The sequence below is a fragment of the Diadema setosum genome, chromosome 16 (genome assembly GCF_964275005.1).
Source record: "Diadema setosum chromosome 16, eeDiaSeto1, whole genome shotgun sequence".
NCBI lineage: Eukaryota > Metazoa > Echinodermata > Echinoidea > Diadematoida > Diadematidae > Diadema > Diadema setosum.
The window spans coordinates 26,036,323-26,061,153 of NC_092700.1; the positions used below are offsets into that span (position 1 = coordinate 26,036,323).

The window sequence follows — 24,831 nt, forward strand, 5'->3', positions numbered from 1 at the left end:
AGGAAGTGTTGCTATGGAAACAGTGGGAGACAGGATGAATCAACAGTGGCCAGTTATCACAATCATAGCCGGGTAGATATTTGCAGTGGGGAAAAAAAGTTAGTGTGCTCTGTAGAAACCCATTAGGCTTTCATAACTTTATGTCCTTTTGCAGTTTTATCAACCATATCTTCAAATGTGGCAAAAAGTCGTCAACAAATACATTTTATGAAATTGAATTTCATTGGAAAGAATGTGCTTGACTTGTAACGCATGTCAGACAGACCTCAACCATGTATTGTTGTTATGCCTCCGCCACGAAGTGGTGCCGGAGGCATTATGTTTTCGGGTTGTCCGTCCGTCCGTCCGTCCGTCCTTCCGTCCGTCCGTCCTTCCGTCCGTCCGTCCGTCCGTCCGTCCGTCCGTCCGTCCGTCCTTCCGTCCGTCCGTAATGAATTTTGTGGACAAGGTAACTATCGAAACCTGTTGAGGTATCCTAATGAAACTTGGCATGTATGTGTATTAGGGGGTGAAGTTGTGCCTATCAACTTTTGGGTGCACATGCTCAAGGTCAAAGGTCAAAAGGTCAAGGTCAAATACATAAATTTCACTATTTTCACCATATCCATTGAATGCCTGAAGATATTTTCTTGAAACTTAATGTATACATGTTTTACCCAATTAAGATTCTCTGGTGAAAGTTTGGGTCATGAGGTTAAAGGTCAAAGGTCAAAAGGTCAGGGTCAAATACATAAAATTTCACTATTTCTACCATATCTATTGAATGCCTGAAGAGATTTTCTTGAAACTTAGTGTATACATGTATTACCCAAATAAGATTCTCTGGTGAAAGTTTGGGTCATGAGGTCAAAGGTCAAAGGTCAAAAGGTCATGTAAAAATATTAAAACTTCTTTTTTTTTCTCCGTACCTTGGAAAATTGTTCAAGGTATCTTCATGGAACATAGTATATACATGTACTGACTGGAAGTGATTATCTAGAGAATGTAGGGTTCATGGGGTCAAAGGTCAGGGGTCAAAGGTCAAGTGCAAGACTTCAAAATTTTACTATTACCCTCACATTTATGCAATGCCAGCAGGGTTATTTTTTTACACTTGGTGTATGCATGTGTAACCTAATAGAAATTCTCTGGAAAGTTTTTTTTTTTCTCTTTTTGCCTCAAAGGTCAAAAGGTCAAAGATCAAGTGAAAGTGCTGAACTAACTTTTTCCTCCATATCTCGGAAGTGGCTCAAGTTACCTTGAAACTTAGTACATATTATGCATGTTCTACCTGAAAGTAATTATCTTATGAATTTTAGGGTCAAGGGCCAGATGAAAATGGTAACAATTTACTATTCAATTCAGAAATTGCACTTTTTCTCCCCACCTGTACCTTGAAAATTACTCAATGCCTAAATGTATGAATGGGTCAAAGTCAAGTTAAAGTCCTTAAATCCCTAGATACATGCTCTCCTATTCATCCAATTAAACCTACGTCAAGGAAGGTGAACATTCAACACATTTGTGACAAACTTGTCATTCCAATATTTGGCCAATTTTGTGAAAATGTAATCACACAGTGTCCACATGTACTATCTAGACCTATTGGGAAAATCATGCATTATGGCGGAGGCATACCAGTCGCCAAAGCGACATTTCTAGTTAATAATGTAATGCATGTTAACATATACAAGCCTGTATTTCTTGTGCATTTCTGCTGTTTTTTTGTCAAAAGTAGTGCATTTATGAAGCCTTGAACTTACATGTATATCCACAATTCAATCACTTAAGTTGGCAAATTTAAACAAAACTATACGTGAAATTTTAAGCTGAGTCTGAGGCAAACTGTATAGTTTGTGTGTGAATCACCAAGGAATTTGATATAAATGCATGTCCTTGTTACAACCGTGTTGTATGCAACACTATTTGATACTTTATGTCATAGTTGCTGTGGCATGTAATGTTACTGTTACTGAGTAGTAAGCAACAGTATTTAATGCATCCGTGTTGTAAAACTGCTTGTAATGCCATTGTTGTAAGCAAGGATGCTTCATGTCTAAGCACCTCAGGTTCATCTTCTTTAGTGTGTGCGTGTGTGCTTTTCTAAACCATAAAATGGCTTCTCGTCTGTCATGGCTATGAATTGCAAAGATACATGTAGTAATTCCATGTTGAAGACTTGCTCCATTTCTGTGAAATGTTTTAGCGTCATTAAGATTGTTCAAAATCATTTAAAAGTATATGAATGTTCTAAGAGCCCTCTTCAAAGAAATGTAACTCAACTCTGTATAGACTTTTAACCAAAATGAATTAATGAGATCATTGTTTGCTTTTATAATGTCATTGTGTCATTAGTCTAGAAGGAACAGACCCTTCAGTTTTGTGAATAGATTTGATTCTCAAACAGTGACCATGTTGTGAGAGCTTCTGACATGGTTTGGTAATCCCATGGTGAGTACTCTGCCAGAATGACAAGACTAGGTGATAGTGGACAGCAGAATGACTCGTAAGGGGGAACAAGTGCCAAAAGAAAATGGGAAAAGCAATTAACCTGTTGAGGGCGAGTCCCAAGTATACTCGAGCAGGTGTCTATGGCAAATCCGTCTTGTATCAAAGACCCGTCCTCAAAGGGTTAAAGGAGGAACAAGTCTGTTGTGCCAGCCAACAAATTAATTGATGTTTCCTACAAGTATATTTGTCAAATCCTAGGGTAATCCTCGATACACGTGTACACGTACATTTGTACCTCAAAATGTAACACAGATTGGGCGCCTACGCACGAAGTACTGTTAATCTTGCATTGTTTGTAATCAGATGTAATAAGATATTTAAGAAGAACAAAAACGAGAAATATGAATAGACTTCATTTAAGGTGTACATTGCCACTTTTGCAATATGAGGTTATGTTCCTTTAAGGAAAGAAAGATTTCATATTCCTCTATTTACTGTCATTTTGGTATGGTACGTGTCAAATATTCCAAGGAAATTTACATGCTCAGATTGTCTTTGCTGCAACAATGAAATGTGATAAGCCGTGTATTGATGGTAATTATTAAAACAAAGAGAATTTGTTCTAATAGTTTTATTAACAAAGAGAAAATTTGTTCCAATGGTTGCATAAAGTTTCATCCCTGGCTAATACTTATAATTGGTTTTGAATTTGGGTATGCTACAATGTCATACCTTACTTCTTCATTGCTCCAGTGGTAACAGAACCATACTTTCTAAAGATGATATGTTCCAGGGTAAAATATCAAAATGTCTTACTGGTTTCTCATGATTTGTATTTTGCTCCTAGTGTATGAAATTATGTCGAATAACTGTTTAGATTTATGATTTAATTCCACAAATGTAAGTACTTGCAAATCTTGTCTTGTCAGAAGTAGTGCAATGGGCTACAATTAATAAGCTGTATGCAGAAAATATGTAATATATCTATATATCTGTAGATGATATGTTGTGGTTTATTGATGAAAAATGAAAAGCATCAGCCATGATTTAATATATTCATCAAATTTAGTCTTCATTTATGCAGGTTAATGTCAATTTTTTTTTTTTCTTTTAAAGTAAGGCATTCATTCAATTTACGGTTGTATGTTGAAATGTAGACAGTTTAATTTTCAGTTTCATTACATTTTTTTTTCTATTTTTAGGTGAAATATTTTCATATGTTTGCATATAGGTAATGATAAATGTAATTGTGTGAACACTTGAGATGATGAAGAAACTTTGGTAGCAGTTGGATGATTGATAAACTAAAACATTTGATAAAAAATATGTTTTGATTGTTGAGTAATTGAGTTATGCATGACTATTAAATAAGTTTGACTTGGTTTGTATGCTCTCAGAATGACACAAGAAGAATGTTTGGAAGTGTATATCTTAATCAGTTTTTCTTTTCCTTTCAGCTTTATAGATAAACTCTAATTATAGTGTTTACAAAATTCTTATAACTTGGAGGTGATATTGCGGAAGTATGTTTAATTTTCACAGGAAAATTCTCCCTAAAATATAAAAATAATGTGAAGAAAGAAAGAAAAAAAAAAAAAAAAACGAGCCATGAAATTCATGCAGTGTTGATTATGGTTGTATGCAGTGAAAACTTAGCAAAACTGATACCAATGTATATTTTGCTTTTCCTCACCATTGAACAGATGTTTTATTTAAAAAAGAAAATGGTAAAAGAAAAGAAAAGTAGTGTTAATTCTTGTATAGTTATTTTAAAGATGTTGGAAGCTGTAAATGTTGAGTGTGCAATGCAAGGCAAAACTTTGTATGGAATGCCGTGACGGTGAGCAAATATTCTTTTGGCACGTGAAAGTCATTCTACTTCGTGCATGGAATGTATATTCTTGATGTGTGTTTTGATCGCCAGTAAAGTATGTGAAGAGAAAGTGGGAAAAAAAAAAAAAACATGTGCAAGGGAAGTGAGGGTAGTCCAGTCAGATCTTAACTTTAGATTTATATATTTCTCTCAAATTTATGATCGTGTACAGGTTGTAATATTAGACAGTTAAAGTTTACAAATAATAACTTTTTGTCATATTTAACACTCTTCTTCGACTTGATATTCTTTTATGAACTTGCTGTTTAAAATGTGTAGGGTGTAGGACTTGGTTAGTTCATATAACTTGTACACGCCATAGGTAGTACTGACTGTGTTTGGTGCTTTGAATTCAAGACAGCAGAAATGTTGTTAAGGTGTATTTTCTTTTGGTGTAGGTATTAGAAAGTAGGCATATTTTGATAATTTTTCTTTTTTAGTTGAGATGAAACGGGTGAAGGTTTTTTTTTACATCATGATAGACATACATTGTATAATGGACAGATACAGTATGTCTAGATGGAATTGACTGGAGGAATAGTGCAAAATTCTGTTTTCACAGCTCTCTACAGGTTTCAGTTTGTCATTAACAAAAAGGGGGGGGGGGGAATGCAATATAATGTCTGGATCAGAAGCTAGCTGTTTAAAGCTCAAAACATAAGCTCCTCTTTATAGATATATGTTGTATTTAAGAATTCCAGCTAGGTATTTTACCTATGTTACTCTGGCCAGTATATTTCCTCCAGCTGTAAGGCAACCAGAAGATGCGGGTCAAATTCAACGAAACTACAATATACATGTACACAACTACTTCATTTGTCACTGCCAAACTCACTGATACTTTGATGCTAAATTTGAAGCATGCTTTCCTAAACCCCAAATGCCGTCTATGGAAAAAAATTTGGTGAAAATTTTCAAGGGCTTGTGAGAAGAAAGAAAGGACTACTGTGATCTGTAATAACATTGTTTACGTGGTTTATGGCTGGAATGGTCTGGGTACCATCACTGTGCAGTGTTGGTATAAATGAATTTCGCACTTGTATGTGCACACACAACGGACATGAAAGTGCGGTATAATTTGTAAATTCTGTTGTCAGGCACGGGTCTGTCTTTGTTCTGTCTTTACTCTGTGAAAACTTAGTCTTGTGCAACTTTTAATCTGCTCCTTTTTCTTCTGCTTTTATTTCGCAATTCACATTCAGCAAGTGTTTACACACACATGGCCTTTCCAAGAAGCAGAAGTGATATTGCAGTACAACTCACAGGCTATGATGCAATGTAATGTAATGCACCCCAAGTTGCTGTACTATCTAAGCCTGCTTTGAACCCTTTCACTGTTGCAGCTCACATCTACACTGGGCTGTGACTCTACCATTTTTTTCCTCCTGTAAGAAAATTTCAATGTAACAAAAGAAAACTGCCAGTACCAGGGACTTTGGGGAGTTGCCTGTAGTTTCATCAAGTGCGAGTTTTTGTTAGTACAGTTTACAGATGTACAGTACAGTTGTATGTAGTATACAAGTGCATTCTTTGAACTTCTCATCTCCAAAACGGCATTATGTGCTTACATGTATATTGGGGGGGGGGGGGGGGGGGGGGGTGTGAAAAAAAAGAGTAATTGTAGTTGCCAGTGGATTTTAAATTGCCAGGAAATGAGATGATAAAACAAAAACAAAAATGCACTGTATTCTACAAGTGAGTTGAAAACTGTGTCATGACTGTGTATATGTGAATTGGCAATGAGGGAATTTGTGAGCAATTGTGATGTGTGTAGCCTGTAGTATGCTGTACCTGTAGTTTAGTGGTTGTCAAAAATTTGTCAGTTGAGGGTGTGTGGTGCATCATGAATAGCTAGTGTGATATATTCAGCATGTCACTGTGGTAGGTGTTGCAAGAAAGTACATTAGGTAAGACACTCTCCAGCTATGCTAAAATAGTGTGTGATAAATAAGGTAAAACAGTTGACTTACCAATAATGTATTTTCATTAAGATTTTAGGTACAGATTGATCCTGCCTTTGAGTCGGGTTATTATATTTTCAATGTCACCATATTATTTTTTCCAATGTATTTTCTTATAGTTTTTGATGGTTTCCATCAGAATTGAAGTGTACAACCAAGCATTGCTTGTAATAGCCCAAGTACCCAATTATGGTGTTTTTATACAAAATAAATGGTATTTTGCAATGACATCAGCGGATTTTACCTTTTCTCTCTCTCACGATGTGATAAAAGGTCATAAAACGGTTGAGACAGTCGATGTATGAAGGTGAAAAAGAGTATGTGCGTGTGTGTGTGTGAAAGAAAGAATGCACAACACAATTGTATTGGGGCCGAGGACATGAGCAGAGTGGAGGTAAAGACAAAGGTGGAATACTGTCACTTCACCAACAGACACAGTATTTTCTTCCCACACAGTGATACATGTATTAAGTGTGTCAGCCTACATCAATTATAACTGGGCAGAATGTTGTGCGTCATAAACAGTGCACTCCCGTTATAACGAACACGGTTACAACGAAATTCCGGTTACAACAAGGTACAAGGTAAAAAATTCAGTTTGCAACATTTTCCACTCTGTATTTTTATTGTTTATTTGTTTGGTTTTAACGAAATTTCAATATAACGAAAGAGAATATAATTCTAAGAAGAATTTTAAGTTTATTTGATGAAAATTGGTTTTAAAATGGCCTAGCTATTCAAAACAAGGCAATCCTAATTATAAGGTGGAGCCCATCTTTTATTATGATTGATTTGTTATACTTTGTTTTTTATATCTCAACCATTTCATAACCGATTTTTATCAAACATTAATTCCTCTTAGAATTGTATGCTCTTTAATATTTCATAAGTGTTTTTATAATTAACTTGCAAAAAGTTAAAAGCCGAGTTCTCATCTCAACCAACACTATATGATCCCTTTAAAATCATTGTCAAAACACTGGGGGTGCTTTGGCAGATGGCTTTCACACCATTTCTATGGCAGGTTTATATCATACATAACTGGAAAACTAAAAACCTGTAAAATCTATTCAAAACAAATCACAATAAGAATCACTGGTAGCAACTGCATCAGGACTTTGCACTGAACAAGTCACACATCGACATGGTATCTTTCCGGTCAGATTTTCACCAACAGTCACATTTACTGTACCGGACAAGAGAAACACGCACTGTTTTTGCAGTATGGTACAGATAGTGTATGTGGAAATAAACACCATGACATACGACAATTTTGGTAATATTTGATATTTAATACTTCACAGATTTTGCATCTTCAGAATAAAATACAAAATATCGGCACACATCCGAGAATCCTTACATCTCCCGCAGTGGCCCGTTTGTTTTTCATTTTTTTTTTTTTTTTTAATAGACTACACAGTACGTTAACACCAGTCATAACAGAAGTTCAATGACACTTGTTTGAATTTGAACTCGCAAATTACCCGACAAATCAGCGGTGTTCGGCATACTCACAGACAGTATAATATATTTGTATATAAAACATCCGGGTTTCTTTCACGTCTTTCAGATGTACACAGATGCAAGATTAAGAATGGAGCACCCTACGAATGTGAGAATAAAACACTTAATTAACTAGCGGTGAGAAACTCAGCATACACCAATTACTTCAGAACAAAACGCTGGATATGTGTTGTTGTTTTTTTTTAATGAAGGGTTTTGTGTCTCACTAACACCTCTCCTGTGGCTTACCCACTTTCGCTTTATAAAACAAAATGAAATAAAAAGGCTGTAAACAAATCAAGATAGACACTTTACCATGATCCTACTACACAGCTCTAACTGAATATCTTACAATTTGAAATAACTGCTTCGACCATTTCTACAAACTCACAGGATCTGTTATTAAAACATTGATTTTAAAAGTTTCAAAATCTGAAATTAGACGGAAGTTATGGAGTATTCTAAACAGGCTAAGTGACCTCCTCTGTCAATCAAAGACTACCCTGCCTCAGAAATACAGACAGATGAATATCAGCAAGTAAGAATGTATTACATTCCTGCTCTTCTTCTGTCTAGTGGATAGCTCCCTCTGCTGTTTTTTATTGCTACACAGTGGTGAGGGGCTGGTATGAAGAGACTCGATCTCACCCACTAAGTTCACAAGGTGACATTTGCCATTGTCTCATGAAGAAACTCTGCCCCCCTTTATATTTCTTTGGCGAGTTTTTTTTACTGTTTTGCATTGACATACACTTTCCCTCAAAAAAGGAAGAAAAAAAAAAGAAGAAAGAAGAGAACAAACTTAAAAGACAGAGGACAATCGAGCATACTACACACCATTTCGATGCTGTGGTTTCCTGCTTCAGTGGCAAGAGATATGAATGCAAGTTTAACACCACGGGCAACCTTATCGATAATCCCAACCTGCACACCCTTTTCTTCATTTCGCTTAGGGTGTTTCTGGGCTGCTGTAGTCTTGTTTTCCTTTCGAAAAGAGAGGATCTGAACTTTATTTGCCAGCAGCAAAGTTATATAAAAAGAGGCATTGGATTACATTCTCACACATGAACATTACATTACATAGAGACTACAAATAGGGGGGGATACATTTTCGTTTGATTAGAATGTCACATTACAAAGTCTCTGTAAAATATAAATATGACTCGATACATGGATAAAACTGAGCCTGGGATAGGGACTATTTCCAGACAGTCGGCTGCTGAAACCATATTTACACGAGTTCAAACGATACGAAATGTTCTGACGCCATCTATGTTTGTGGTGGTCTTCTTCAAGTAAAAAACACAACAAAATCATAAATCAAAGCAGATTTGAACACTTACAATGAGATCTAAAAATCAGAAAGCATGATGACCATCATACATGTGGAATTAAGCAACAGATGTAAATAAATTCTAGCATTGTCGACTGACTTATTTTGGTGTCTTTTTTCTTTTTTCTTTGCATATTTGAAACTCCACAGCTAAAAAAACAGGTTAAGCAAAGAAGCCGAACATCAAAAAGTATTTGTACATCATTATATATTACAAAATTTGTTTCCACACCCTCCGTTATGCTTTTGAGCTACGACCTTATTCACATACATACCAGACAGAAGCAAATAAATAAGAAAGGTTCAGGATCGGGTTATATGCCACATCAGGGAGATATATAGGGAGTAACAACATATAAATATACAGAGTATTCAAATCATTAAATGTGGGAGAACCGCCCTCAATTATCACTTTTTTTTTCTTTTAATATTAAACTTTGGAGCGATAAAACAAAGAATCAAAGGATTCAAAGCATAGGTCCTAAAGGATTCATCTATGGAAGAGACAGCAAAGTCAAACGTGAAGATGAATATATCATTCTTTTACTAGCATGACATGTGTAGCACCTTGGGCTTCCCGTAAACAGGAATAACAAAGATGAACTCAAAATCTGTGTTTTCTAGAAAATCTTGTCGCCTTTAAGAACAGAAATCTGCGTGTTGAAACTCCAATAGCACATTCTTTTTTTTCAACTAATGACAAGTTAAGGGAGGAAAGGGTGTCGGCTTCCTTGATAAAACGTGGGTGTTTGTGTTGTTTTCATTAAGGTATTCCTGCACAGCTGTGAAATCATGTTAAATAATAGAAATCAAATGTACAGTCCAGATGATTGACAGGCAGTGGGACAGTGTAGCCAGGCAGAAAACCAAGCTGCCCAGAGATTGGCATTAAAAGCGACCCTGGCCCCCCACCATACAAACAACAGGGCTTATTTTCCCTACCCCCTTTAATGCAAGATTGAAATTATCATTTTTTGAAGCCCTGTGATCCATGCTTACTCCTTGTACATTGTAAGAACGCTATAGATTGTGCTGTGTTGTGTTGTGTTGTGTTGCGTTGTGTTGCATTGCATTGAATTGCCCTGCGCTGCGCTGCGCTGTAAAGCACTGCACTGCACTGTAATTTACTGTATTGTATCGTGTCATATTGTATTGCAATGTATTGCATTGTATTGTATCGTATCGTATCGTATTGTATTGTGGCTGGTTAGTGTGGCAAAGTCCGTATACAAAAGGACAAACCCAATGTTGCTGGCTGGGACGCCCTCGCAGTCCACAATGCTGCTAACAGAAGGAGTGGGAATATAAAACCGACTTCTCCCTTTGAGAAAGTAATGTCTAGAAACGCAGTGATGTAATCAGCACTGCTTCAAAGCTACAGTAAACAGCACATACAGACAAGGGGAAACCCATCTACTGCTAGGACAATGCAGTAGCTCATTTTCTTGTTAAAAAAATTGTTAATAGATAAACACACATGATGTATACTCAACATTTTACAAGTGCATTGGCAAGTAATAGTATAGTGACCTAATATATATCAATAAAAAAAAAAGACGTTTAAAAAAAACATAAAAGAGTTAAAAGAAATATACACTGTACAAAGCAAATGAACAAAACTGCTCTTTTCGTATCTCAAAATGCACAAGGAATGGCTGCCATTATGTTTCCTGACATTGCATTTCAATATTATGGATATATATGAGTTTAGTTGCAGTGGACTCTTGTTATAGCAAACTCCTTCCGACTGATGAAATCACTGCTATATTGAAATGTTTGTTATATAAGGATTTAAAATTACACAAAGTAAAATACAATGGAATCTTTGAAATTTGGGGCAAGAAAAAAAAACAACCCTTTTTAATAATTTGAGGGTTTTTTTTTTTTTAAGGATAGTTGCATATAACAAGAGTCCACTGTATATCATTGGGGAAGGATATGGTATATGAAGTATTTGTGTAGTCATCAAATTATTACAGACGCTAGAAAAATATCATATCATAATTACATAAAAAGGCTGAAGACTTAGAGTGCTTGGGGGGTTTGTTTGTTTTTTCACCAAATTAACAAGATTTTCCCACCCGTCACTGGAAGGTGCTGTGGTTAAATCAACTTTCTGGCTGATATGATTTTAATCATCACTTCTTTGTCTTCTTGCATATCATAGTTATGTTTCTGATTATGTGTGATGCTGACACAATTAAAACCATACAAACACTGCCTTACGACAGAAGTTAAAGTACTAAAATGGGAACCAAACATTTACAATTTAAAAAGTAGAGTAGTGTACTTTAAAAATGAACCAAGCTGTTACCTGGAGAAAAAGAAAGGACAAAAGGAAAAAAAAATATATACATGGAAGAATTCCCCAATTTGACATGATTCCTCTTGCGTAGAAAAAAAAAAAGCATACAGAGCTGTGCACTGAATTAGTGGAGTTTACTAATCTAATGATTTCTTTGGTTTTTGTCAATATTCTTTTTCTTTTTTGCAACTAGCTTGTTCCTCCTACTTTAAATTTGAAAATGTCACATGGTAAATTACTACATCCCTTATCAGTTAAAATGCAGCCAAATGAGGACAGCCAAACTGATAGAATTCTGCCATCTTAACACCAGTTACATATTGTACATTGTGATGTTCATGACGTGCCCTTTGAACATCTTGGCACTTACACACCACCACTGATGCATACAATTAGTAGCCATGTACAGACATACAACCTTCTGCACCTCTCAGTTTAAGTTAAAATGACCACAGCACCTTGAATTTTAATCATCTGACCACATTATCTGACAGTCACATAATCTAAGCTCATCATCACCAGATTGTAATAAAAAAACACCAAAGTATTCAAGAGCAAGACAGACTACATCTTGCAAGATTGCAAACAATCATCTACACCTGCCTCCCCCCCCCCCCCCCCATATGTTTCTAGAATGCATTGGACAAAGAACCACTACATATACAAACAAAGTATAACTCATGCAAGTTTGGGAAAATGGTTCAATGGGTAAACTGCCAAGGATTTCACACAAAATAATTGCCACATATAGAAACACTGCTGGTACACCGTACACCAAACTCCATTAGAACATGCAAAAATACCCCATTTTCAGAGTAGAATCTGAGGTTGGTTGTTTGTGCTGTTGTTATTTTTTGTTTGTTTCAAAAGATACCACTTACGATATGTCTTTCTGTTTTTAATCCATGCTTCACCACGGATGATGGTTGTGCATTGTAAGCATTGGGTACAAAAAAACGGAATTATCCTGGGTGATCTGGTGCAACGTTGTTATCGTCTACGTTGACACGCGTGCAGACGAGTCAAAGGCAACAATTCTTATCGGGATACCGCCAGCGACCCTTTAGTAGGGAACACTGATTATAGTCTCTTTGCTTTGTTTTCTTGTTTTTTAACAATCACACCTGTCAATTCATTTTCTCCTCTTTCACTCCCTCACACCACAGAAAATATACCCACAGATGAATACGAATCATATCAGCTTTTCAATATGAGAGTTTTCACAAGTCCTGATGTATCTAAATCTAAAACTTCTTCTTTTTTTTTTTTCATCTTCCTCTTCTATATAACCTGGCTTATGGAACAACATCATTAGAACTTCTGTACAGCATTATAATATGTTACAATTATTTTTTATATTATCTACAATTTCTTGAAAGTATACTCAATGTCTTTACATCCTATGATCATCTCCGTCAAAATCTCTCAGTTCCTGGCTCTGCTGTTTTCTTGAAAAGTATAAATATCGCTTGCATTAGGCCGGCTCCCTCCGGGCAGATGTGCCGTCCGAATCTTAAGTAGAATTGTGAAAATGATCACGAAACGTTCATCTTTCAAAAAGTGCACTAGCAGCTGTGCACTTACTGGTGGGTTGCCAGTATACAGCACCTACGCAGAACGCATCAACGGCCAGCGAAAGCTCGCGAGGGTTTTTGTCGATAACGAGATGGGAACGGCCGTTTTTGACTCTCAGCAGCACTCTCTGGAGAAAACGTCTACAATGACGCATCTGCAGCCGAGAAAATATCCCGCTGACTGAGCTTGCTCCGATGTGCCATTCTTCCTTTATATAATTGCGGCGTAGGAACTTGTTGGGGGTTTGGATCACACTAGCATTTCTCTGAACAGAGTGTAATCCACGGTGGCGAAAGCCATCATTAAATTGGTCCCAAAAAGATTAACTGATAATTGTCAAACACTGTGATAACAACTCAGGCTTATATTCTAGCATACTCTATAAACCAACTGGGATAAAGAAGAGCTGGGTTATATATATACATGTACATCAATCCTAAAATTACTCAGAGACGAGCACTATTCCATACGGTTATCCATACATATCTTTCAGTCTTTGTAAAATAGTTTTTGTCTTCTCTTTGTACAAAGTTTTTTTAAGTCATAATTTCCATGGCAGTATGAATTCATGAAGGTCACATGGCAAAGAATAATAATCACATAAAATTTCTACACCAACACTGAAAAGAAAAAAAAAAGTATTAAATAAACATGCAATTCCTTAAATTTTCATTCTATGTCTGTTAGTATTACATTCTGAGTGCAGATGACTACCACCATCTGCCTAGCAAACAAGGAGGCAGTCATTGAAGTATGTGTATTATTTCAATCCCCCCTCAAAGACCTCGCAAGCAATGCCCCTGTTAATATTTCTTTCATCAGGCTCTTGACATATCCATGTTTGTTTGTATTCTGCACTAATGCTTCTATCATACTTGTCTTCATTGTCATTTTCTTGTCAAATTTTATACTTCATCACATCTTTAGACGTTTTCTCTTTCTTTCTTTCATCTACTGTGTAGGTGCTACAACTCAGGCACATACTTTTAGTCAACTCTATGTTCCTTTTCTGTTTGAATCACCGATGACTGTTCTGTCTTATTTTCACATGAGTGGGCAAAAGAACACATTGATTGTTTGTGTCTAATTCCACATTATCATTTCCTTATAACAAATCATCATTAAAAACCTCTTTTTACAAATACATCACCGCTGTAAAAACTGTGCGTTATGAGGACGAACATCTTCCCTCCAGCATTAAGTAACAGGTTCCTCCCTACTATAAAAAGTGCACTCTTCCACCATTATTCTACGCATTAAAAAGCATACATATTCATGAGTTCCCCCCTTGCATCTCCCCGGGGGCGGAGCTCCGTCTGAAAACACTTGTCGATTTATGGAAAAAAAAGGCGGACGCTGAAGCAGCGGATTGGCCAATCACAGTGCTTGTTCCATGAAGCGGAGTCTTCCATGCGGACAAAGGCTGACAGCTATTGGTGGATCCGACCAATCCAAGTTTGTGTACCAGCTGCAGGGTTTGCTTCTTTGTTGTTGGTGTTGTCTTTAATGTTTTTTGATCCTCTTTGTCACTCTTTCTCTCTCATTTCACTGCAGAGTCAGTTTTTGGCCAATCAGAATGTCTGTTTCATTTCGATGAGGACGTTCCAGGCTCCAGGCTGCCAATCACAGCATGCCTTGTAGAAACTTTTGCCTAATCTGTTGAAACAGAATAGAGTTGAGTGAAAGGAGTGATTAAAGATGCCATATTTCAATCACATCATTGATCACAGGAAGTCAAACTAACATGATGAACAATTTCCCCATTCAAGAAATCACCCCCTCTAGAGTCATTTCCAGGAAAGTTCTGGATAAAGAGCATCCATAAGTTAGCATCCTGAGACACATAACATATCAGCAGCAAAAGAAAATATCTGATTGAGCAATCTTATCAATCTACATTTTATCATACATGCAATTATGCCTCATGCTCAACATAAACAAAGCAAATAACAAACAGAAAAATTGCTGATAGCAAAATCTTCTGGGCAATCAGAAAAGTTCTTCTGAAATGAAACAGACTGCAAAATAATGACCAAAGAATGATAACTGAGAAAGTGTTTGTTGAACAAAAAGCAATACAGCAGTCCAAACTAATACCTGTCGATACTCATACACTAGCGTTTGTCCTCCATTATTTTAATTCAGCATAAAATCACATTTGATTCTGATGGATTAAAAAAGGCAATAATCCCTAATCCCTTGGACTGATTCAAAACTTTGTACAGTGAAGCATAGAATTGAAGAGTAAGAGTATATCGTAGACCATGTGCGAGGTTGGAGCTGGGCGTTTCCCCATTTCTGATTTGCCCCCTACTTTGGTTGAATTTGCTTTGGTTAAATTCCTGAGCAGGATATGTCTGTAACAATGGACAGGGATTGAGGGAGGGAAGGAGCTAAAGAGGGTTGGGGGAAATCAGTGGTCAAAAAAAAATTGTTGGGAAGGGCGTCCAACAAAGGGCTAACTTGATCTTACAAGATGTGTCATTCTTATTTCTCTCCCCAGTGTTCCCCCCCCCCCCCCCCCCGAGACTAACAATCTTGATGGAATTTCGTCTTCTGATATAAACTGAATAAACTTGTAGTGTCCTTCACAACTACGGTGGCGTGAAAAACTAATAGCTCAACTATTACTCCACGAGTCTCAGCATATGGGACTACAACTTTTACATCATTTCTTTTGCACTTTTACTTTCCCCAAAAAATTCCAAAGATGGCCAGGGAGTAGCATAAGGAATTCACTCTCAATATCAAAACTTTATAAAATATACAGGTAAAATGCCATGCCAAAAAAAGGAATGTGGCTGAACATTGAACAACCAGAACGAAAAACAAAACACAACACCGATCATTAAATTTACTATGAGGGCAAGACTCACTACATGAACATTCCACATGCTCTGGGTTATAAATGGAAAATGGAAGTAAAAACAAATAACAATAATGATAATAACTTAAATGATTATTCCACAGACCACAAGTAGACAACAAAAAATGGTGGCTAATTGCCATCATGGATTAAAGAGTTTTGATCTCTTGATAAGATGTATAATGCAAACTAACTTGGTAATAGTTTGCATTTTTAATAGCAAAAAAAATTGTAAAAAAAGAAAAAGAAAATAAAAGCTGAAATGGATGATCATCTAAGAATGCAAATTGGCATCTCTTTAATTTAAAGGGGCAAATCAAAACCAAACAAAACAAAAGTGGTGGTATGTTTGGGCTGCGCAATCGGCATGCGATTTGCAATAATCAGGCAAAAATAAAAAATAAAAAGGAGGAGGAAATAGAAGGAGAAAAACCCTGGCTTCAAACCCACGGCATGGTCTACGTACAGACAGCTGTACCTTCGTCCCCCTCGTCTATAAACTGGATCTCGTCCAGCTGCGTGGGGCCCGACGATATCTGTGGGGGGGGGGGGGGAGGGGTGGAAGGCAGGTTCAGGGGTCAGAGATCAAGAGGTCATTCCTGATTGTGGATCAGAGGAGATATTATCTCCTTGCAGAGGAAACAGGTTAGTAGAACACTGCCCTCTGCTGCGCGAGCAGAGTCAGTTCCCTGGCGTTGCCTTGGCAACAGTTAGTCTGGGTGCGTCGGCTGACATGTTGTGAGGGTGATGAAAGCAGATGAGGGTTTGATCCTTACAGAATGTATCGGGTGTGTGAGTTGTGCCATGCAGCACAATGCATTGGAGGAGATGGCAAATTTTGGTGTTGAATAATTTTCTTGTGATAAATGTACCATATATTCTGCTAGCAGGGGCTTTTTCTCATTATTCCCCTTCCCATTCTATGATTTGCCAATAATGCTATTATAAACAAAACAAAAAAAAAAGAAATATCTGTACACATGAAGAGGAGATATCTACACATGTAAAAATCTATTGATTCAAACTTCTGAGTGGTCCAAGAATATCACAGCAGGTAAAGTTTACAGAAATCATCAGAAGAAAGATCAAATTTGTGCAACTTCTTTAATCCTCGATAAATTGCTTTGTCACACGAGGGTCGCCTAGATTCAGACAAGGAAATTCATCATCTATAAATTTTCTCAAGCAAACGACTGAAAATGTGCAAGAAGAAATCTACACAGTCCCATATATCCACATCCATGTTAGCAGATATAGACTAACTCTGTGACAGATGTTGTTCTGCAATTCTGTGTTGCTTGCATATTTTTTTGTTTTTGTTTTGTGTTAATGTGATCACTAATACACAGCAAAGTGCACAAATATCTAACCATGGTCACGGTCCAACCCCAATATTATTATACATGTATGCATGGCAATGTAGAGTGATTATGAATGTTAGTACAGAATTGTAGTGCAGTATTATCTGAAATGATGCTGGATATCAGTCGCTGTAGTAGCAATAGTAGCAGTACAAGCAGCAGCAGTAGATGTAATGTAGTGTAGTTGTAGTGGTGGTGGTCAGTACAGTACAGTTGCTATGAATATTTTGATGTGAATGTTTTAGTAATGATGGTGTCAGCTACATCTCAGATTCTAAACCAACAACAAATGTGGTAAATGATTATGAAATCCTTCAATAACATGGCTGGCCAATGTTACATATACATTGTGTACAAATCAATCAGGGTTGTACATAATGCTGTATTTCAATTCAATATTTTTACGTATCAATGTGCTTAGAAACGTCAGTATTAAGTGCTATATAAGTGTTATTTATTATTGTCATTATTATTATTATTGTGATTTTGAAGAAACTGCATTATTTGATAAAATGTTAGGTTCAGGTAACGACTTTGCTTTCCGCATAAATCTTGTATATCTGAATGTTCCAAAGGTATGCCAGCGAAAGACTATTGTCATAAAAGAAATTGTATTCCATGTCAAACATTGTGTGGTAATGATATTAGAAAATGTTTAGTATATTCCCTTCCAGTTGACTTTGAAGATGATCAAACATCAGAACTGAAGGTTGTAGAAATGGAAGGCAAGTAAACTGAGTGAAATTATGAGTTGAGGGGAAAATGACATGCATGCTAGGTTTGATAAGTGACACATCAACACATCATTCAATGTGAAATGAATGAAGTTAAAATCATATCAGAAACAAACAAAAATTGCAAATGAAAATGATCACTGGCAGTTTAATGTGGAAAGAACACAAGTCAATGCAAGGCAAAAGTTCTGTTAATATTAGTTTGAAAAATAATGTCTGCACTACAATCATATGATGCTCATGCTGCAACACTCTTGTACATTGACAAAAAATAGTACAGGACAAAAAACATCACATTGTTAACTCCAACACAGAAAAGAAATACAAAGTCACTAAGCAAAGTGATATTTCTCAAAAATACAGTAGGTTAAAACATGTCAATAAATGTGTAAATATGCCCTCTTTGGTGATGAATGATCACACAACTTTTTGGAGAGTTTGTTGCTTTTTCTTTGATTCAATAAATGATAAATCTTGTGACTCCTTCTACAGGTACACATGTTGACCTCTATGACCAAATTTCATAAATCTGGCATATCAGTAATCATTAATGTTTATCAAATATCAAGAGTAAATTTCAGATACATGTATCTGCCTTATCAATAATCACTAATGTTTATCACATATTACAAATACATTTCAGATATCTGCCTTAAGAAAATCATTATTGTTTATCACATATTACAAATAAATTTCAGATATTTGCCTTAAATATCAATTAACATTTTTTATATCACATTAGAAATAATACAATCTATTGCTTGCAGCAACACCATACTTTTCTTTTTTTTTTTAAGAATTGTCAATGGGGGTACTATAATCTGTCTTTCTTAGGCTTGTCCAAACAAAGGCAACACTGTGAGCTTTCATTCTCAAAGAAATAAGTAAATAAAATTAAAAATAAATAGATAAAAGGGGAATAGAACGTTAGCGGGAGAGCTACCAACATACCGTTAGGCCCGCCGAGTTGTTCTCGCCGTTCTCCTTGGGCTTGGACTCCGATGTCGCCGTCTCCGTCTCAGCACTCGATTTCAGTTTGTTGATTTCCTGAGCCTTGTGAAGGACCCGCTCAGCTTGGAGGGCATCATCTTCCAACGCCTTGATCCTGGGATGGGGTGGGACGGGATGAGAAGGGAGTTAATCTCAATTCAATTAACCTAATTTCAATTCAATTCAATTCAATTAAACTAAATTCAATTCAATTTATTTTAAGTCATTCAATTTAATTTAATTCAGTATAATTCCATAATGGTTTCATTTCAATCATTCAATTCAAGAATTGTTTTCTTTCAAGTCAATTCAATTCAATAACTGTTTAATTTCAATTAAATTATATTGTAATTCAATAATGGTTTCTTTTCAATTATATTGAAGTTGGTGACAAAGATGTCACATTACAAAGATTAAACAATTTGTCATGTAAAAAAAAATAGAAAAGGATTGTTAAAATTGCAAACAACAAAAGAATAATACATGTACATGCTGTACATATATTGATATAGCATGGGGACTCAAAGGCAATTGTTGAACTTACACAATGTCACCATTCATCAAATGAGGTATATGACATCATAAATGGAACCTCACTACAATACAACAGGCAAACAACATTGTTTTATCTATGGATATTCAAAAACTCTTGTGAGCATGAGAGTCAAACTCGTCAAAATGATAACCATGTTCAAATAACGCAGACTTTAGACCCACGAACCTCGCTGCCCGCTGCTTAGCTTTCTCGTCGGCCTCTCGCGACCTCAGTTCCGACGATGACAGCTCTGTGTGATTTGACGTCTCCGCTTTTACACTGATGGGACTAAGGGAAATGCTGAAGTTGCAAAGAAAAATGCAAGACTCTTGTTGCACATCACATCATTCCATGTGCTCACACAAGAACGCTCAAAAAAGTTCTCAGATGAATATACACAACTTTGCATATATGGTGTAATCCCATTACAACAAAGTCCTCGGGAGCGAGTTTAAATAGGTCAACAAAATCATGTCTTATCTTTTTTAATTTGAGAATATGAACCGTTCTACTCATGAAAAAATCCTCACATCTCATCTGTAATCGCAGCCCAACTATAAAGAGCAAATAGGGCAGGATTACAAAAGGGGAAGAGAAAAAAAAAGTTTATCTATTTTTTTTTTTTTTTTCAACAGCCAGAATTTTTATTTTGGAGCAGTTTTAGTTAGGTTATAAGAGAATTTACAAAGCTCAAATACAACCCGATTCAAACTTAAAAGAAAGCAAAGGAAGACCAAGCCTGTTTCACAAGTGTGAACGCAGCCCATGACTTACTTTGCTGATAGTGAGCTGCTGTCCTCCAGACTCCCCCGGGAGTAGTTGAGGAGATCGTCTGGCGTCATCGTCGAGATCTTCTTCTCCTCGTCCTCCTTGATCTTCTGCAGGTCCTGATCGCTGACGAGGCTTACCTTCTTGGTTGCTAGGCAACAAGGAGGACAACAAAGAAGTCAGTTACTCTCAAAGATCATTTATGTCATGTATTTTTGGCAATTGAGATGTTAAAAAAAATGATTTTTCATTTTTGTTTGTTTTTGGAATGAGATCTGTGCACTATGCTGCATAGGTGGGGAGGGGGGGGGGGGGGGTGGAGGCCATGTTATCTACATCTGTGTCAAACTTTGAGAGAAACATGTACAATGAACACATCTTAATTACTGTTGAGACACCTTAGAGAAAATCTGGCCAAACAATTTTGGCAATATAAAGAACTTGGAACCACATAATGCAACAGAGTCTACCGTTGTATGTGATTGCCCTGTTGCTGTAATTGACCTACGTATGTAATTGTGGCACAACATATCCTGCACAGGGCAAACCTCTGAGAACTGTGAATGACACATGCACACACACACACACACACACACACACACACACACACACACACACACACACACAAGTCAAGTTAAACTTACTTTGTTTTGGTGTTGAGTGCGTCTGGTCATCAATCTGCTGCTCGAACCGTTTCCACTTATCCTTGAAGGCCAGCTTAGACGGTTCCGCTCCCTCAACCCCAGATGGCTAGAAATTGACACAAGACATCCACATCATACATAAATATGGAACTTCATATTGAATTTTGAAAAGTTGAGGCAGTCGTCAATGTGCAAATATATACAATCCACGATGCTAGATATTTGTCAGTACCAACAAATAAATTTAAACAAATATATATATACATAAATATGTGTTGCAAATGCATCTTTCAGCTTCCTTAGTCTTTCTGCTGAAATGAATAAATAAAATGATGGCAAACTAAGCTACATTTCTCAAACGGATGCCCAGACTTCATACTCGCCTCTATGGTTGCACTGCATCGCATCACATGATTGTGTGGCATATTAACACCTCACGAGAATCACATCAGATTAGTACAATGTGTTTTGTTTTGTTTTGTTTTTAAACCTGAAATCCCTTAAAGCAAACAACTATTTTGCTGTTGTGATATTATGATGCAATGTAGCTGGTCTTTACTCAGTTTCTCACACTAAATTAGCTTTGATCACTTTCTGTTAAGACAGAGAAAATTGTGTATACAGGTAAGGGGAAAATAAATGTCTGCACACGAGAGCAAATAAGTTGACATTGATGTGTTATTGCAATACATTGCATATTCAATGGCAGTTGTTTTCTCTGTTATGCTTAGCTGGCTGTTTCATGTTAAAATGCACACAGCTACATGTACATTCAAATTTATATACTGAATATCAGGAGCAATAGTTAGTTGTTTTTTTCAAGAGCACTGCAAATTCGTCATAAATAGTAATATATGTATAATTTGTGCAAAGGGTATACGAAGTGCAGCTAGATACAAATATAGGAGTTGTACACTCGGTTCTCTTGAATAAATTTTCGTGATACATATACTTGGGTTGCATTTGGTATATAGTTTTTTTTTTAATTTATATCTGGCTTTAAAAACAGAAAATACCTGTAATGCGTCCTTCCCATCATGCATTGCAAGCCATTATCATGTGCAACCACTATTTCTTGCTCATAACAGCAGCACCAGGATACTTTAACATTCATTGGATAATTCAATATGAATGTGCAGTTGTTTTCATTTGACTAATACTGTGCACCTGTTGTTGTTGTTGTTTTTTTCATTACTTTCACTTTATGTACAATATTTATGTGGCAGAGTAAGCAGAAGACAAGGATCTAAAGCGGTACAGACCAATAAAAATAGCAAATGTAAATGATACTTTTAAATGTTAGGATAAAGCAGCATATCTCTCGCAAATACTATTTTAAAAAGGCAGTCTTGGCAATGAACATGGCACAGTTTAGCAAGTTAATTTCAAAGTGTTCCTAATCAGTAATGTTAGTGAAACATTTATAGACTTTCCAACGCAATCTTGATACAACCTCTTCCAAGTACGCACACTTGACTTCCTGTAACGTTCCATCATCGTGACAGAAAAGTGGTCGAGTCCACAGTAATATGTATCATACACAGACAATCTTTTTGATGTGTGGTAGAGGATGCACTCAGACATTTCTGGGTAGATACCAGACAGACATTTTACATGTATCTACAAATGGACTTTCAAAGTGTGTACAAACCAGTCACTACAGTTGTACAAATATGCTCATGTACGTACAATGTATGTGTATGTACCAATGTGTACCATACGCACTGCGACATACACTGAAAAACCACAAAGGGTGTTCTAACACTGAACAAAGAGGGCTACAATGAAACAACTACCACACTTTGAAAAAAGAAAAGGGGGAAATGCATACAACTAAAAAAAAAACAAAAAATACAAATAGGAATCTACCATGTACTTATGTGACTGATTGTAATCTGGGAATTCAAAGCATTCACATCCAGCTGGGACATGTACAATGTAACGACTGAAATCAGTTGACAGAAATTGAGACAATTACGAACACAACAAATCTAAAAAAAAAAAAAAAAGACTCAGACTTTTCCAGAAAAAAAAAGAAAAATGATATATACAAATGTCCTTTGATGGTAACAAGATGCATGGCACAGCCAGTTTCTTTGAAAAGAAAACAATTTCAAAGCAAAGCATTATATTGTTTGAATTACAGCTATATGCCTAATATCAAGAGAGATGATATAAGATATATAAAGGCACAAGTCATATGTAAATAATGGTAAAAGGCAAAACATATCTTGTTTTAAAGCTTTAAGCTTTCTAAGAGAGATGATTTCAGAAATATAAAAAGCAAAAGTCTGTTGCAAATAGTGGCAAAAGGAAAGAAGTCCCACCTTGCAGAAAATATGACATATATGTAATATGCAAGATATGACCCAACAGACTTTGTGTCCCATGTGTTCTTCATCAAGCAAACCCTATAAAACTTAACCGTAATTTCATGCCAGCCTTTACCCCTTTCAATATATCAGTTCTCTGATGTGAGCAGTGTGTTCACTTGAATCGCAAAAGGAGCTATATGTACACTGTATCTCTACTGCATTCGTAGCCTTATTAGTGCCCTTCTGCCTCCAAAGGAGAGAGCAGTGGCTAGGACATAGGTACATGGTCATGCTTAGGGACTAATGCAAACTGACTGCTAGTAATTGCTTCCTCTTTTGGGAGGTGGATGGGCACAGTAAGATACAGGGATGATGTGGTGCATCCACACAAGTTCTTAATATCTCAAAACGTCAAGCATTATGAGGGATGCACAACTACATGTAGTGTGTATTTTGAATAACACAGTATACCTTCTTTTCTGGTGTAGTTGGCTTGTGTGCAAGGTGGGATGGTGAAAGTGAGGCAAATACATGAATGTACTTTGTTAAGATTGAGATCAATCAAGTAACATGGAGTTGAAAAATTAAAACACAAACTAAGTAATACTATCTGCATGAAATGTGCTGAAAGGATAAGGACTTTTTCACACAGTTCTAGGCGAAAAGTGCCCATATATAGAAATGATGACATTCAATAGTTTGCCGATGTCAAATGAGACAACGAAAATCACATTTGGTTTGTTTGTAATTAATGGCTGTACATCTCAAAGAAAAAAGATACAGTATATATCTGTCAAAATATAAAATCCGCATTGGTTCATATGAATGTATGTACAGTGTACATGCTGTTAATACATTAGTATATGTAGTGGAAGAAAGCAACTAAATAGAAAGAAAAAAATATTAGAATAAAAATCCTCTTTTTTTACTTGACAAGTGTTTATAAACAATTCTTAAATTCTATCGACAACAATCATGCATGACACATTCTCATTTCTGATAGAATGAAATGAGTTTATAGTCCATGAGACGGAAACATTAGTCAATTCCGTTTTTGTCATATTCAACTTGATTGGCAGGGCCACCAACATTAACAAATCAGAATCACGGTGAAATCCATTAAGATAATAAGGATATACTCTGCATGTTGCAAATATCTTAGTTGGCAATGATAATTCCAAATCAAAGACATCCTTTTAGACACTTTTGTCGGGATACATAAGAAAATTATTTTTATTGTTGTGTTTTGTTTTTGTTAATTTTTTTTTCCAGGAACCCTCAACTAGAATCATGAAAACTTTGGTGGTTAGAGTGATTGAGATAATTTCCTTTCTTACAGTAACACTTGCAGATTCAGAAGCGTATAATTGTTAGTAGTGATTGTAAGAGGCGGGGGGAGGACATGCAGGGAATATTAACAGTAATCATAACAAAGATACAAATTAGAGTGATGCACAGCTATGTATTATACATATACAAACATGAAACAGGTGCAATCTTGGTTACAAAAGAAAGATGAGCCTGAAATTGATATCTCACTAGTAGCAAGTTGCTCACATAAATGACTGGAAGGACATTTGCTGATTGACAGATACTAGGGAAATTAGAGCTGAAAAGCAGGGGCACCTAAAATCAAGT

General features: G+C 36.2%; 1 protein-coding gene across 1 annotated transcript in view; it reads right to left on the reverse strand.

Moving 5' to 3' along the window:
- Positions 1–13,931: 13,931 nt before the first annotated feature.
- The window catches only part of LOC140239930 (uncharacterized), a 173,876-nt gene continuing 162,976 nt past the window's right edge, over positions 13,932–24,831 (reverse strand). Inside the window, exons 33-39 of the mRNA XM_072319748.1 lie at positions 23,665–23,685; positions 20,879–20,984; positions 20,241–20,385; positions 19,653–19,766; positions 18,893–19,046; positions 16,325–16,382; positions 13,932–14,636 (exon numbers count right to left, since the gene is read on the reverse strand). Coding sequence (XP_072175849.1) covers positions 14,632–14,636; positions 16,325–16,382; positions 18,893–19,046; positions 19,653–19,766; positions 20,241–20,385; positions 20,879–20,984; positions 23,665–23,685 — 603 coding nt within the window. The 3' untranslated portion in view covers positions 13,932–14,631. The remainder of the gene's footprint in view (positions 14,637–16,324; positions 16,383–18,892; positions 19,047–19,652; positions 19,767–20,240; positions 20,386–20,878; positions 20,985–23,664; positions 23,686–24,831) is intronic.